The 15,333-nt window shown below is 37.6% G+C and overlaps 1 protein-coding gene across 1 annotated transcript; it reads left to right on the top strand.

Annotated features, from left to right (window-relative positions):
* Positions 1-12,436: 12,436 nt before the first annotated feature.
* Positions 12,437-14,914, top strand: LOC145071170 (uncharacterized). Its single transcript, XM_079018091.1, has 2 exons — positions 12,437-12,835; positions 13,111-14,914. Exon 2 carries the CDS (start codon positions 13,142-13,144, stop codon positions 14,504-14,506), a length of 1,365 nt encoding a protein of 454 aa, XP_078874217.1. The 5' UTR covers positions 12,437-12,835; positions 13,111-13,141; the 3' UTR covers positions 14,507-14,914.
* The last annotated feature ends 419 nt before the right edge of the window (positions 14,915-15,333 follow it).

Here is a 15,333-nt window from a genome sequence, read left to right on the forward strand (position 1 = left end):
TTCATGGTGAGAATTAGTGAATCGTCATTCACTTACCTTCAAATTATTTACTTTTAGAGTACGGCATCCCTTTCTAAGTTGTAAATAATGTTGTTGGATCCTAGCCCTAATTACTCATTTGGGTGTTTAATTAGGGATTCATTTCTAATCAAACCTTGTTCCTTTACTTTTCAGATGTCTGCAAACAACAACAACAACAACGCTTCTGGGTCATTCTCGTTGATGAACTTGTGTCAGAAAGTGACATTTGATGGTTCAAACATCAACGAGTGGATGAGGTATATCTGCATGATCACACGCTACGAGGACAAAGAATATGTCCTCGATGAAAAGCTTGAGAAGATCATCCCAGATGTTGCTACTCCTGAGGAACTGGCCGCCTTTGAGGCCAACGAGCGTGATGCCACAAAAGTTCACTGCATCATGCTGGCCACCATGAACCTCGAACTCCAAAAGTCCTATGAGGACATGTATCCATATGAAATGCATCAGGATTTGCTGGACAAGTATCACCAGAGCGCGAGGCAAGAGCGCTATGAGATCATTACTAGCATGATCACCGCTAAGATGGGGAGTGGAGAATCCCTAACCTCTCATTTGCAGAAAATGCAGAGGTATGTTGATCGTCTTCTCAAACTTAATGTTAAGTTTGATGAGGATTTGGCTATCGACATAATCCTCCACTCCTTGCCCTCATGCTACAATCAGTTTAGGATGACCTACCATATGAACAAAGAGGAGGTCTCCTTGAGCAAGCTCCAAGGACTCTTGAGGACTGCTGAGAGCAACCTCAAAGACAAATCCGTTGCACCGTCACCTGCTGTGGCCGCTCCTGTGATGGCAATAGGTCAAGGAAAGGGTAAAAAGAGGAAGGCTCCATGTAAGAGCCACCATAAGGGGAAACCCCGTGATGGTTCGTCATCAAGTGGGACCAAAGCAGGCCCCGTTAAACCCTCTTCCGATCCCAAAGAAGCAGAGTGCTTCTATTGCCACCAAAAGGGCCACTGGAAGCGAAGCTGCCCACAATATCTGCAGGACATAAGAGATGGGAAGATCAAGCCCACATTTGCAGGTATGTATTCTATTAAATCTAATAACTCATCATTTGCTACTTCATGGGTTCTTGATACAGGATGTGGTTACCACATTTGTTCTGATTTGCAGGGCCTAAAAAGAAGTAGGGAGATGGAGCATGGGAAGATGAACCTGATTATGGGAAACAGAAGATCGTCGCCTGTGACCAAAGTCGGTGTTTATTCTTTAGTGTTAAGTAATGGGTTAGAAATAGATTTAGAGAATTGCTGTTATTCGCCAGATATGGCAAGAAACATTATTTCTTTTCATGGGTTGTTTAGACAAGGTTTCAGATATTCTTTTGATAATAGTAATGGTTCTATTAATGTTTATTTGAATGGTGTCTTTTATTTCAATGCATTACCTTGTAATGGGATTTATGAATCAGTGATGATTGTTGATAATTTTGGAAATAATGTTTTGAATATTGATTCGTCTACTAGTCTAGACAAAGCATGCTTGTGGCATTGTCGCCTTGGCCATATCAACAAGAAACGCATAGCCCAGCTCCAAAAGGATGGAGTGTTGGAGTCATTCAACCTTAGGGACGAAGACACGTGTGAGTCTTGTTTACTTGGGAAGATGACCAAGTCACCCTTTACTGGCACTTGTGAAAGGGGTGAGGGTTTATTGGATCTCATACACACCGATGTGTGTGGGCCCTTTAGATCCACCACAAGGGATGCTTGCCGCTTCTACGTGACTTTTACAGATGATTATAGCAGATATGGATATATCTACTTGATCAAGCAAAAGTCGGAAACCTTTGAAAAGTTCAAAGAGTTTAAGAATGAAGTGGAGAATCAGCTGGGCAGGAAAATCAAGATGCTTCGGTCAGACCGAGGAGGAGAGTACCTAAGTCTTGAGTTTCACGACTATCTAAAAGAATGTGGAATCGTTTCGCAATTAACGCCTCCGAGAACGCCACAATTGAATGGTGTGGCTGAGAGACGCAATCGGACCTTGTTGGACATGGTTCGTTCTATGATGAGTCGGACTTCGTTACCAATAGCTTTCTGGGGGTATGCCTTAGAGACTGCAGCCCGTATACTTAACTTAGTTCCCACTAAGAAGGTTTCCAAGACTCCTCACGAGATGTGGACAGGGAAGGCTCCCTCGTTGGCACATATCAAGGTTTGGGGTTGCGAGGCTTTCGTAAGACGAGAGACTCACGACAAACTAGAACCTCGTAGTGAGAAGTGTTATTTCATCGGCTATCCGCATAAGTCTTTTGGCTACCTTTTCTATAGACCGAGTGACAATGTTGTCTTCGTTGCTAGAAGAGGAGTTTTCCGAGAAAAGGAATTGATAGGCCAAGAAGACAGTGGGAGGCAAATTGAACTTGAAGAAATTCAAGATCAAAGCGATGAAGGAACCTCTGACACTGGCACTCAACTTGAGGAGGAAACTCCTGTTGAACCTGTTGACGTATCCTTACCTCTTCGACGTTCCTCTAGGGCTAGTGTTCCACCCCAGTTTTATGGTTTTCATATTACTACTGAAGGGGATACATTTATTAGTGATAGTACACTAGTAAATTTGGATGAACCTAGCAGCTATAAGGAAGCCATGGCAGGCCCCGAGTCTGCAAAATGGAAAGAGGCTATGGACAGCGAGATTAAGTCCATGTACGACAACCAAGTTTGGAATTTGGTTGATAATGTACCGGGTCGTAAGACAGTCTTCAAGAAGAAGACGGACATGGATGGGAAAGTGCATACTTATAAAGCGCGATTGGTTGTGAAGGGCTTTACTCAAACTCCCGGAGTGGACTATGATGAGACCTTCTCACCAGTTGCGAAGATAAAGTCTATTAGGGTGATGCTTGCCATAGCTGCGTTTCATGATTATGAAATATGGCAGATGGACGTGAAGACCGCTTTCCTTAATGGAAAGTTGGCTGAGGATGTCTACATGAATCAGCCAGAGGGTTTTGTCGATGTGAAGCATCCGAATAGAGTATGCAAGCTTGAGAAATCTATTTATGGATTGAAACAAGCATCTCGCAGATGGAATCTTTGTTTTGATGAGAAGGTTAAAGAGTTTGGCTTTCTGCGAAGCGAAGATGAATCTTGTGTGTATGTCAAAGCCAGTGGGAGTATAATAAGCTTCCTCGTATTGTATGTCGACGACATACTACTCATAGGAAACGATGTCCCAGCCTTGCAGGAGGTCAAGTCCTGGCTTGGGAAATGTTTCGCTATGAAGGACCTCGGAGAAGCCGCTTATATTCTGGGAATAAGAATAGTAAGAAACAAGGAAAAGAGACTGATAGGACTCAGTCAGGATACATACTTGGAAAAGGTACTAAAGCGTTTTAGTATGGAAAATTCCAAGAAAGGGGAGTTGCCAATCCAAAGCAATACCAAGCTGAGTAAGACTCAGAGCCCGAGTACAGAGACAGAGATAGCTGATATGAGCCGAGTACCTTACGCTTCCGCAGTAGGCTCTATCATGTACGCTATGACTTGTACTCGCCCTGATGTGGCCTTCGCTTTAAGCATGGTCAGCAGATATCAGGGGAATCCTGGTAGAGCACATTGGATTGCAGTTAAGAATATTCTTAAGTACCTTCGGAGGACCAAGGAATGGTTTCTAGTCCTCGGTGGGAGTGATGACTTAAGGGTACGAGGGTACAGTGATGCTAGTTTTCAGACGGATCGGGATAACTTCCGATCGCAGTCGGGCTGGGTCTTTACCCTAAATGGAGGAGCAGTGACTTGGAAAAGTTCCAAGCAAGAGACCGTAGCTGATTCAACGTGCGAATCAGAGTATATTGCGGCGAGCGAAGCGTCAAAGGAGGCTATATGGTTGAAGAACTTCATTGGAGACCTTGGAGTTGTGCCATCCATAAAGGAGCCCGTGGAAATTTTCTGTGATAATGAAGGAGCGGTTGCCTTAACTAAGGAACCAAGGGATCATGGCAGATCTCGACATATCGACAGGAAATACCACTTTATTAGACATCGGGTAGAAGAGGGACTCCTCGTTGTGAAAAGGGTATCGTCAGAAGATAACCCAGCAGATCCCCTTACGAAGGGACTGAGTAGGGTTAAGCATTTGCAGCACGCTAGGAGCGTAGGGCTGAAGGACGATATTAGTTTAGATTAGATAGGTAGGAAACTTGTAATAGATAATGTCATATTCAACAAATGATGATTAAATAAAGGTGTGTTATTTATAAGACAGTTTCTATCTTGTGTTGATTATTTATCTATTGTGTCGATTTTGCATGTTTTGACTTCCTGACTGATAAGATTATTCGAACAGTTCACAATCGCTCATATGTTGGAAGTAGATATGAAGGAAGATTGTCATAAATTTGTTTGTAGATTGTCTGAAAAGTTTTAGACATAGCAAAGGTTTGCTGCAAAGTTTATGAGTGCTTATGAAATTTGTATTGAGCATTGAAATAGACCCACACTTGCTGGTATTACTTCATGAATGTTATCACAAGTGATCGCAAGATGATAATATCATATAATCTTTAAACCTAGAGATATGGTTATTGTTTGCTAGTTGATTATACATTGATAATGCGAAAACGCATAAGTAACTTGATGTTATAAAACGTATTATTGTGTGTGGTTTAACTAGTAAATGATAAAGGCATATTAGTCGACGTTTTTCTGTTCCTTTTATTCTATGAGGATAAAAGCGATATCTTGGCCACTTGATAATTTGGTTTGACTTATGTGCCGGGCCCGGTCAGGATAAAGTTGATGTGTTCAACTGAGTTCTATGTCGAACAAATCAGAGATCAAGAAATAAAGTGCTAAACAATAAGTATTGTTAGCATGATATCTAGAACAGAGGATTATGTGATCCCTTATCTAAAGGACAGATTATTGGTCAGGGTTGACAACGGCTATTGAAAGCTACGATTGCTATCGGGTACGGAAGTAATACGTGAGATATAGTTACTAGACTTATCCAAGTGGGAGACTGTTGGATTAATGTCTAAGTCAGTAACCATATTTGGTATATACTTGACCCGAGTGTGCATGGTCCTTTTGGGTTGCCTTCACCAAAGCAACTTGACAAGGTAATTTGATATGAGAGAGGAGATATTATGATTTATTAATATATTATAAGAATAATATATTAAAGGAGAAATCATATTTATTTAATTAGTATTAGTCATAAATTAATTAGGAATTAATTTGGTGACTAAAAGAGATTAATTAAATAAAGGGGTATAAACTGTTAAATGTGTGATAGTTGAGTTTTGGGCTAGGAAACCTAATGGACTAAGGGGGGACGAAATTATGATGAAGGATCATCATATTTTCGTCCAAGGCCTTATTCCATAAGGTTCCTTGGGCTGCTTGGTGGCTAAGCTGTCCATTAGGGTTTAGACTAAAACCCTAGCACCCTATAGAATAAATACATGCCCTATGCTTCAATTTGAGGCCACTTGATTCCAAAGGAACCCTAGGGCCGAAATTAGCATCATTCCCTTCTCTCTCTTAGTTGCCTTCTTGCTTCAAGGTGTTTGTGAGCCATTAGAGGCACTACAATTGTGGTGCTTGCTTTCAAGAGTTCAAGAGAGTTCAAGATATCAAGGAAACTAGTTGTTATTGCTATATAACAACAAAGGTATGTCTACTACACTTCTATGTAATTTTCGAAAATTATAGAAGCATGCCAGGGTTTATTTTGTGTTCATAAAGTTGTATGTCTTATAGTGAAAACATAGATCCAACTAGGGTTGCATGTACACATAGGATTGTTTGTATTAAAAACCTATCAAATAGCACATCACACAACATCATCGTCACTATCCAATTCCATTAGGCCACAATCCAAATCTTTACTTGGTAGTTAGAATTGAAATTAAAGCAGGTTATTATCATTTAATCATGACTTCTCCGTTATAAGATCCAAATCTTTTACTAGGAAGCAACTAATATAAAAAAAAATCTACAAAATTAGCAAATCCACATTTATGCATTATTTTTGGAGCTTTGGAAAAGCATCCTCAATAATACATATCGATTTTGAATATGCTTGGATTACCTATTGTACATCAAACAAACATAACACTAAAATCAAACTCAAACAAAACAAAAAAAACCATGAATCACTACTAGAAAAAAGGCCTTTTACGACGCTCATTGCGCGTCGTAAAACGCTCAGACGACGCGCAAATGCGTGTCAAGGAAGGCCCTGTCATAAAGAGAGACAACGTGCTTTTGCGCGTCGTCTATAGACGACGCGTATTTACGATGCGCGGTTATGACACGCAATGCGTATCAAGGAAGGCCCTGTCATAAAGGAAGATGACACGCATTTGCGTGTCGTAACCTTACGACGCGCGTGTTTATGACACGCAATGCGTATCAAGGAAGCCCCTGTCTAGAAAGGCCATGTCATAAATGAAGATGACACAAATATTTTTAAAATTATATATTTTTTGATAGATTTACTAATTTTCAAATTAAATAACACATTAAAAGTCTAATAATACAAAATAAAATACCATAAACACTAAGAATAATTCATTGCACTAATATGTCAAATACAAATAATCATTCCAATATTAAGTAAATGTAACACATTGCTAATATTTCATAATATTTATTATACAAGAAATATGAAAAAATTGAAATCCCTGAGATTAAAAGTACTAATAGAAGCTTCACGTGAGATACATACAGTTGGACCAGTAAGCAAGGATGTTCCCGAATCCATAATAACAGCACAAGAACACGTACGCGATATCTTCTGCTAGAAGTTGTCAATCCAAAACTATTGTTGAAGGTTGGCATGATAGCTATTAAGATTTGAGCATAACAAGAAACCAATCAATGTTAAGAACTCAAAATTTACTGCCACCATTATCATTATCATGTATACTCTGGACAAAAAATAAATATAAAATGGAAATGAGTCAAAAGTTTAACTGTTTGGGCTATTTTTGTGTTTTTTTTTTACAATTTAATTTCACCTTGATGGCATTCTTAATTTCTGCAAGAACTAATGGTATTCTTTTTACAACTTGGGCATATGAATACTTATTGGCAAACGCATCAACAATATCATTTTGGCCAATGTCAATCATATAAAGTGCTCGTTGAAACCCATCATCATTTATCATCTTTTGTAAACTTGAATATATCACCTCAAAAAACTAAATTTACAAATCCCAAAATTGAAATTTTTAGGTAAGATAAATTGCATGATATAAAAATCAATTGATAAATGGCTTTTTATGGTAGGAAGGGTATAACCGTCATTCGGACATTCCTATGATAAACCTATAAAGTTCACATGAAATCTCTCTCAAGGCTGTGGGCAAGTTTAGTTCAGGCTCAAAAGTAGGAATATCCCACTGTCAGATCCAAGAAAAAAGAAAATCAATTATTGAAAATTTTAAAATCATATTTCACAAGGAGTGTTAATACTTAAAGAACACAAAAGGGTACCTTGGGCGCAAAATCTTTGGAAACTAATCTTGCATACCTCTATCAAAAGGTAAAAGCTTTCAAGTGTATGTGCCACACATGAAACAAAACAGATAAAGGAATGTGTATATATAACATGGCTTTCAAAATCCACTTGATATTTACTCACTTGAAGATCTGTAAACACTTCAAATGGAATGTTGGATCATTTTCACTGTTACATAAATTATGCTTTGTAGAATTACTTGTGCACATGACAAGTTAGCACATGAAATTTGTGAATTTTTGGGCTAGTTTGCACTCTTGTACTAAGCTGAACTTTTGTGCTTGGAATTAAGTTAAGCCCTTGGTAAGGATGAAAATAGACTTCCATACCTGATTATAGGCTTTTACCTCATGGCATTTGGAGCCTTTATGAATTTATTATGAATTTTCGAAGTTGATTGATGCAAACAGTGGGCTGCATGGACCAGTTTGCAAAGATTGGTACTTATACCCTTAAAGGAATTGGAATTAGGAAAAGTGGTCCAAAGTTCAGTGAAACTAGATATACTAACCTTTCCAGAAAACTATACTTCATGATTTTTGGACAATCTGATGGCCTTGTATGATTTTTATAAGATAAGGACAGATTGCAGCAACGTGCTGAAACATTTCATGACAGCATCAAACAAAATGGGATAAACAACTCACATAAACTCAGAATCACGATAGGAAAACAAAGAAAAAATGTAGTAGACATTCATACCTTTCCACAATGAAAACCCCATTAAAATTCTCAACCTAACACCATTGCCCTTTCTATGGCATGAATTACCATTCTACCCTTCTCTTCTTCCTCATTTTCTGCTGCATTTTCAGAAAGAAAAAAAATGTGTGGTAAAGATGGTGAAAATCATGGTACTTAAGTGCTTCAGAAAATGATGCAAGAAAAATCACTCTAACAGAATACCAATTGAGAGTCATTCCATTCCATCAAAATCCTTTAAAAATAATGTTTGTTGGGATTTCTGCAATATTTCTGTAACTGCTTCATTCAAATATTCCCTAAAAATCATGTAGCTTTAATATAATCCACCTTTTATTGCTACAACTGTTCTTCTCATTTTCCCATTTTTTCCACTTTTAACCCTTCTACTTGTAATCACTGCAGTCCCATCCCTACCATTCTTTTTCAAAATTCCCCCAATGCCCGCTGCTGCTAACCTTGCAGCTCTTCTTGTCACCACATCACATATTTTCACCACCAGTTTTCTCACTTTCAGTGGAACATCGTTTATCTGATAATGAATTAATTTTGTCAAAAAAGAAAATAAACCCAGATTCAAAAAAGTATTTTTTTTTTATATAGAAACTAGGAAAATCTTACATTTAGGGTTTCTTCAAGAATCTTGGCAACTTCACTCGGGTTTGGGGTGTCATCTTCATGCATAGCAGCCATTAATGGTGTACTGAGTATTTTTAAGAAACAAAATATGAATTTATCTTTTTTGTAATCCCATTTGCTGAGAACTTTTTATCAATCTAAACAATGCACTTTACATTTCTACCCGTACATTGGTAAAAAGAGTAAAGAATTTCGTTTTATGACATACCTTAACATGAATCTTGCTGAAAGCTTAGAGGAAACTCGTCCAAAAATATCTGATTCTAATGACACTTTGTGAATTACTCTTCTAACAATGTCACCTAAATACATTCCCGATATCATTTTCTCAAAACCCTGTATTATTAATCACAAAAATCATATCAAGTAAAAAAATATGGAAATTACAGAGTGAAAATTATCTTGGATAAAAATAATTAAATTAACCTGATCATTTGGGTTCTGACTTTCTGCATCAAGATCAATATCATAATCAGTTCACTACTAGAAAAACAACCTTTTACGAACAAAACAAAATATACTGTAATAACAACTTACTGGCAGCTGGTATTCTGTTTTGGAATCTCTATGCCCTCCTCTTATGGTAAAATGAGCACAACCAGGATACTTCCCCTGTCTACAATTCCTCCCTCATCAACAGTTTCATTTGCCAATATTTCATATAATTCAGAAATCAGTTGTTGCACCTACAAGTCATCAACAATGATTATTAGTATGAGAATGCCTGACAAGGGTATTCTCGTCTTTTGCACTTTTTTACCTCAGGGAATCAATAAGTCCTTCAGGTATGAGAATAACACCATAGTTATAACCAAGATCTGCACGTTTACAGATTACATCTGCTATGTAATTTGTAACCTTTTTTAGTGTCAATTTCTTTGATGCAACCTGTAAGAAATACGACAAAAAAATAATTAGTGAGTCTCTAAAAAAAATAAAAAATAAATTGAATTGTGTACCTCTTCTCCAATAAGAGTGATGTTTGGATGAGTTTGTAAAGCACATTCTAATGTAATGTGGGAAGCAGCACGTCACATAAGCCTTACAACTGCATACATACAATACAACCTTATAATTAGCAACCATGTGAATATTCCTATTTCCTTGGTCAAACGTTGACCAAATTTATTTTTTTATTTTTACAAATTATATGAAAATATAATATTCCAGATAATGAACTTACAGTGATAATATTTCCCTGTGGAACGTGCATCTATCATAACATTTCCCGAAATCCCCCTGAAATACATTTAATAACAAAAGCATGATTGCTGGATATCTTTGGTCTGCGGAAAGACTGGAGCAAGTATACACCAAGTTAACACTTAACGCAATTCGCCATTCATTCTCCACAAACATTCAATTATTCAAACAATCTTAACATTCCCTTTTCAGAAACTGCAGATATCCTAGTTAAAGAAATAAAATCCACCATAAACTCCCCCTTTACAGAACCTTTTATCACTTGAGGTAAAATGGTCAAGAAAAAAAGAAAAGAAATAGAAATTGTTGGTGTTGGTGTTGGTGATTTGACATGATGAACCTCCCAAGATAGGTGACAATTCTTTAGTAGCAACTTCTCCTCATGTTTGAATTTGTAATGCAAATGTTAAGAGGTTCTGAATCAAATGTATAAGATTATCCATAGATTTGAGCTTGCCTTTGCAATAGTATAAGCTGAGGGTCGAGCATTCACAGCAAGGGGACCTTTGCGAGGTGGCCCTGTTGGTCTTCCACCACCAAATGATCTTCCTTGACCTCGACCACCACCACCACCACGAGCCCTACCTCTCCCTCTATCTCTAATCTTCTTCAAATAGATTTTGGTTTTAGACTGGATCAGCTACTGATGCAATCGTATACGAATCGCCAAAATCAAGCAATTGAAAGAACTGTTATAGGATCGCTGGTGATCTAGGGTTCGAGCATGAGAAAGAAATAGGGTTCGAGCATGAGAAAGAACTGTTATAGAGATGTAGCAAGGTACGAGGTGAGATCTAGGGTTCGAGCATGAGAAAGAATTGTTATAGGATCGCTGGTGATTGGATTTCATTGGAGGGTGGAGATGCAGAAGAGAGAACACGCAGTAGAGAAAGGCGGGGCAAGTTCTTCACAAAAAGCCCTAGCTCCGATTGGATTCCGGCATCGACGAGGCCTTTGACGCCGGTTTTTGTTTGGTCGAAAGCTTTGAGCTCTGATTGTTGATCGTAGCTTGAGCCCGCTCAAGCAATGGTGGCAGCCATTTTTGTGAAGATGATCGTGTTATATATGCAAAGGTATTCTCTAGAAAGGTGAGTGAGCATCCTTACAATTGTGGCCCTATGAACGTAAAGTGTTTGATTTCTTGTGAGAAATGAAGCGATAGAGATCGATCTATGGAGGATGTGGGTCGTTCTTTGAGGGATGAAAAAACCCTAGTTTCTTAGACTTTTTGAGTACGGGGTTTTCTAAATTTTAGATTCCCGCGAGGTATTAAGGATGGGACACGATGTTTGATGAGATCGATAAGGAGGTCAGGAGTGGCGGGGAAGCGGATCAGAGAGGAGAGAGAAGGAGGGAGCGAGAGGGGAGAAGATGAAAGATAGAAAGAAGGTAGAAGACGACTTTTCAAAATTTTGGGGATTTCGTTTCCCAGCTCTACTAAACGCGCCTTTTCATTAAAATTATAAAGCGACAAATATAGAGGACGCACCTTTAAAATAAAGCGCCCTCAGTGTTTTTAATTTCTTTTCGTGAGACACTAATTTAAGGGCACTCAGTAATGCGCGACCTAAATTCTTAAAATTTTTGAAGAGATGACTCTTTTTTAATGTCGCTCTCTGATGCGTAACATAAATCAAAGAGCATCGTGTTTTGCGCGTCGTAAAAGGCTGTTTTTCTAGTAGCTGAGTGAATGTTACAACATAACAGACTGCCATTATCATTCTCACATAATAAACTTATCATACCTAATTTGTAGGTTTTGCATCACTACCAAGAGACCAAATTTTCCACATTGACAATAACTTTTGACAAAAATACATCTTATGATGTTGTGAAGATGCTTATGATCATAACTATTGTGCTTTTCAAGATCATCTTAGCTTTTTCTTAACATTTTGGATCAATGTTGACACTCTTTATTTTCAGGGTAGTAGAGTGATCGGTGGTAAAAGTAAGTAAGAGAGTGTATTGAAAATACTAAAAGATCCCTCATGTGCCTTGTACACGAGGGAGGTTAACGGGAAGGAGGCAATGCCAAGTGTTAGGGACCAACCATGATAGTTTAGTTTCAATTAGGGACTAAACTTGCAACATTTTGGATAGTTGTACAAATGGTGATATAAAACATATATATTAGGGACCAAACATGTAACTTACTCTTCTTTTAGTTTTTATCAAATTATAATACCAATCAAATATTGTTATCATATAATATACGAAATAGTATGATGTGCCCATGCTAACACATATTGTAACCAGTGTGACAAGCTTCCCTCATCCCAAGCCCATGTCTTTTTATGCCCAATAAAGACGAACAAATTGTTCTTAACTTAACAGATCCTTTCTCTCTCTAATACATTCTGAAACGCTGGGATCCTCCAAATTCGATCCAACTACATGTTGACCGTCAGATCACATCAACGAACTTCTCTCTCTTAAGGACACGTGCCATCCCCTCTCCTCCGACTTATTAGTACTTTGCTTCCATGCATGAAATTCTCCTCGGACTACAACTCATATATAGAGAGAGAAACAAACAGATGAAACAGTCATGGAGTCTGTTTCCAATTCTCCATCTCTTGATTCGCTACTCCTTACCTCTCATTGATCTTAGCTTCTAAACTTATCATTTTTTTATTTTCTGGGTGTTCATTAACTTTTACCAATTCTGAACATTGCAATAGCAGAGTGTTTTCTGTCTTGTGTATTTCCGTGTTTCGGTACCAGATTTGTTGAAGATATGCGATGCTTTCTTTCTTTTTAGGTTCGATCTTGAACTTACTATAAGCTCTTGAATCTTTCCCCAAACTGAAAAAAAAAGCCTTTGATCTAATTTCAACATGATCTGCTTTAAAAGCTTCAAAAATCCCTGAATTTGATGCGATGTATGTACTGCTTTTGATTCACTTTAATTTTTCGTGGGTCTGTGTTCTTGGGATTTGAGCCCTAAAGATTTCCTCATATAATCAGCAAATGTAGTAAGAAGCTTAAACTAATAATTTCTTTTCTGGATTCGTTTGTTTTTTTGGTTTCGATTAGGTATTTCCAAAATTTCGATCTCAAAATCAAGATGGATGATGATCATGATGAACTGAGATTTGTATGTAAGATGTGCGATAAACGATACCCAAGTGGGAAATCATTAGGTGGGCATATGAGGTCTCATGTAATGGCTGCTGCTGCTGCTGCTGTTGCTGCTAATTCAGCTGAATCCGACGACAAATTTGAGCCCATGAAAAAGCTTTCCACTTTGATCATCAATGGAAACGGAATCGGAATCGGAAACGGGAATGGGAATGGGAATGAAAATGGGAATTCTAGTATTTACGGGTTACGGGAGAACCCTAAAAAGAGTTGGAGAGCAGTCGGTTCTTCGTCGTCGACTTTACCTTTCCCAAATGAGAAAGTTTGCAAGCAATGTGGAAAAGGGTTCCCATCTTTAAAAGCTTTATGTGGTCATATGGCTTTCCATTCTGGTAAAGATAGGAATTCCAAGGATTACGATTATTCATGGACGAGTGAAAATCTCGATCATGATGACAAGTCCATCAGCGATAGTCATTCCGATACCGAAGAAAACGAACTTCAAGATCCGATTTGTGTTACAAGATCCAAATCAAAAAGGTACAAGAACATCGTAGTTAAACCATCTTCTTTTTTAACCAACAGTAATAATAGTAATTACAATTACGGATCTTCATCGGTTTCTGAGATTGATGAACTTGAACTAGAAGAAGTAGCAATTTGTTTAATGATGTTGTCTAAGGATTCCACCAACTGGGCCGGTGTTAATTCTGTCTTGGAATCCTCGGATAACAATTCCGTAGTTTTAGAGACTAAGTGGAATTCCGAGAGTCGTTGGAATGGAATCAAGAAAGTGGAATCGGATATTATGGTTGAGGAACTTCTTAGGAATGGTGATCAACGTAAGAAGAGATGGAAAGGGGTGAATGGTTTCAACTACAGAGAATTTTCTTATGAAGAAAAACTCGAAATTAGAAGGAATTTGTTTAAAGAATTCGGGTATAATGATAACTTTAAGAAAAGAATCAAAGAGGATGATGATTCTTATACTCCAGAAGGGTCATATAAGAAGAGAAGCAAGTATGAATGTATGAATTGCAACAAGATTTTCAGTTCTTTTCAAGGGCTTGGAGGACATAGACCATGTCACAAAAAGAACAATTCGGAAAGCAAATTTCATAATCATAAGGCTAAATTTGACAAGAAAATGAGGCCAAAAAAGAACAAAGGGCATGAATGTCCAATTTGTTTTAGGATGTTTAAATCAGGGCAAGCTTTAGGGGGTCACAAAAGGTCTCATTTCATTAATGGTTCTGTAGAAAGGTTTGATCATGTTGCAGTGATAGAGGATGAGGGTCCCACATATACTGATATGATTGATCTTAATCTCCCTGCTCCAGAAGAAGATTAGGGTTGGAAACTGCATGATTTGGTCTTCGTTTTTGGTTGTTTATCAGAGGACTTTAGAGAGGTGTGACTTCTATCTTTGTTCTTAATGTTTAGAACTTTTGAGTTCATTTCATCCAATTCTTGAATTTGTGCCTAAATTTTCAAGAACATTAAGTTAAATTCTCAGTTTTGTGATACTTCTTTACTACAAATCTTGAATTGATGCCTAGTTTTCAAGAAAAGTTGAAAGTTACAAGTTCCCATGTTTTAGTTGAATCAAGAATTTGTGATGCTTCTTTACTCCCATTCATCCGATTCTTGAATTTATGCTTTATTTTCAAGAAAATTTTGAGTGTAGTTCCCAGTTCTGTTTTAGTTATTTTTAGAACTTGTGATGCTTTAATTCACTGTTGCTTTGGTTTACTTTGTCCACAACTCATCAAAATCTTGAATCTATGCCTTAATTTCAAGAAAAAGTCGAGGTTGAAGTTAACTTATTTTAAGAACCTGAGATGTATTGTTGTTTACTATTGCTATGCTTTACTTGTTCCTATAGGAATTTGGTGGATTCTGTTTTAGTGGAAGGTGCAATGAATAATGAGGATTTGCTTTTCGAAAATACACCATAATTTCATATTTTAATGTACATTCTGTGTGACTTTATATGGTGGTTTAGTGTTTAGTGTGTGTTATTGTGTGTGGGGTAGACAACCAAAAGGAAAGACGTTTTACGAAGTTGTTTTGGGACATTACTACAAAATGGGCCTACAGAAATATTGCTTTTACTTCTAAAACTAGAAATGGTCGGTACTAATATAAATTCTTGTTCGGTTTCATTTGTTATAATCA

Source organism: Lactuca serriola, chromosome 8, assembly GCF_051521515.1.
Source record: "Lactuca serriola cultivar US96UC23 chromosome 8, Lser_US96UC23_V15, whole genome shotgun sequence".
Taxonomy (NCBI): Eukaryota; Viridiplantae; Streptophyta; class Magnoliopsida; order Asterales; family Asteraceae; genus Lactuca; species Lactuca serriola.

Excerpts from the sequence above, each read along its gene's own strand:
- LOC145071170 (XM_079018091.1), top strand. The coding sequence starts at position 13,142 with ATGGATGATGATCATGATGAACTGAGATTTGTATGTAAGATGTGCGAT.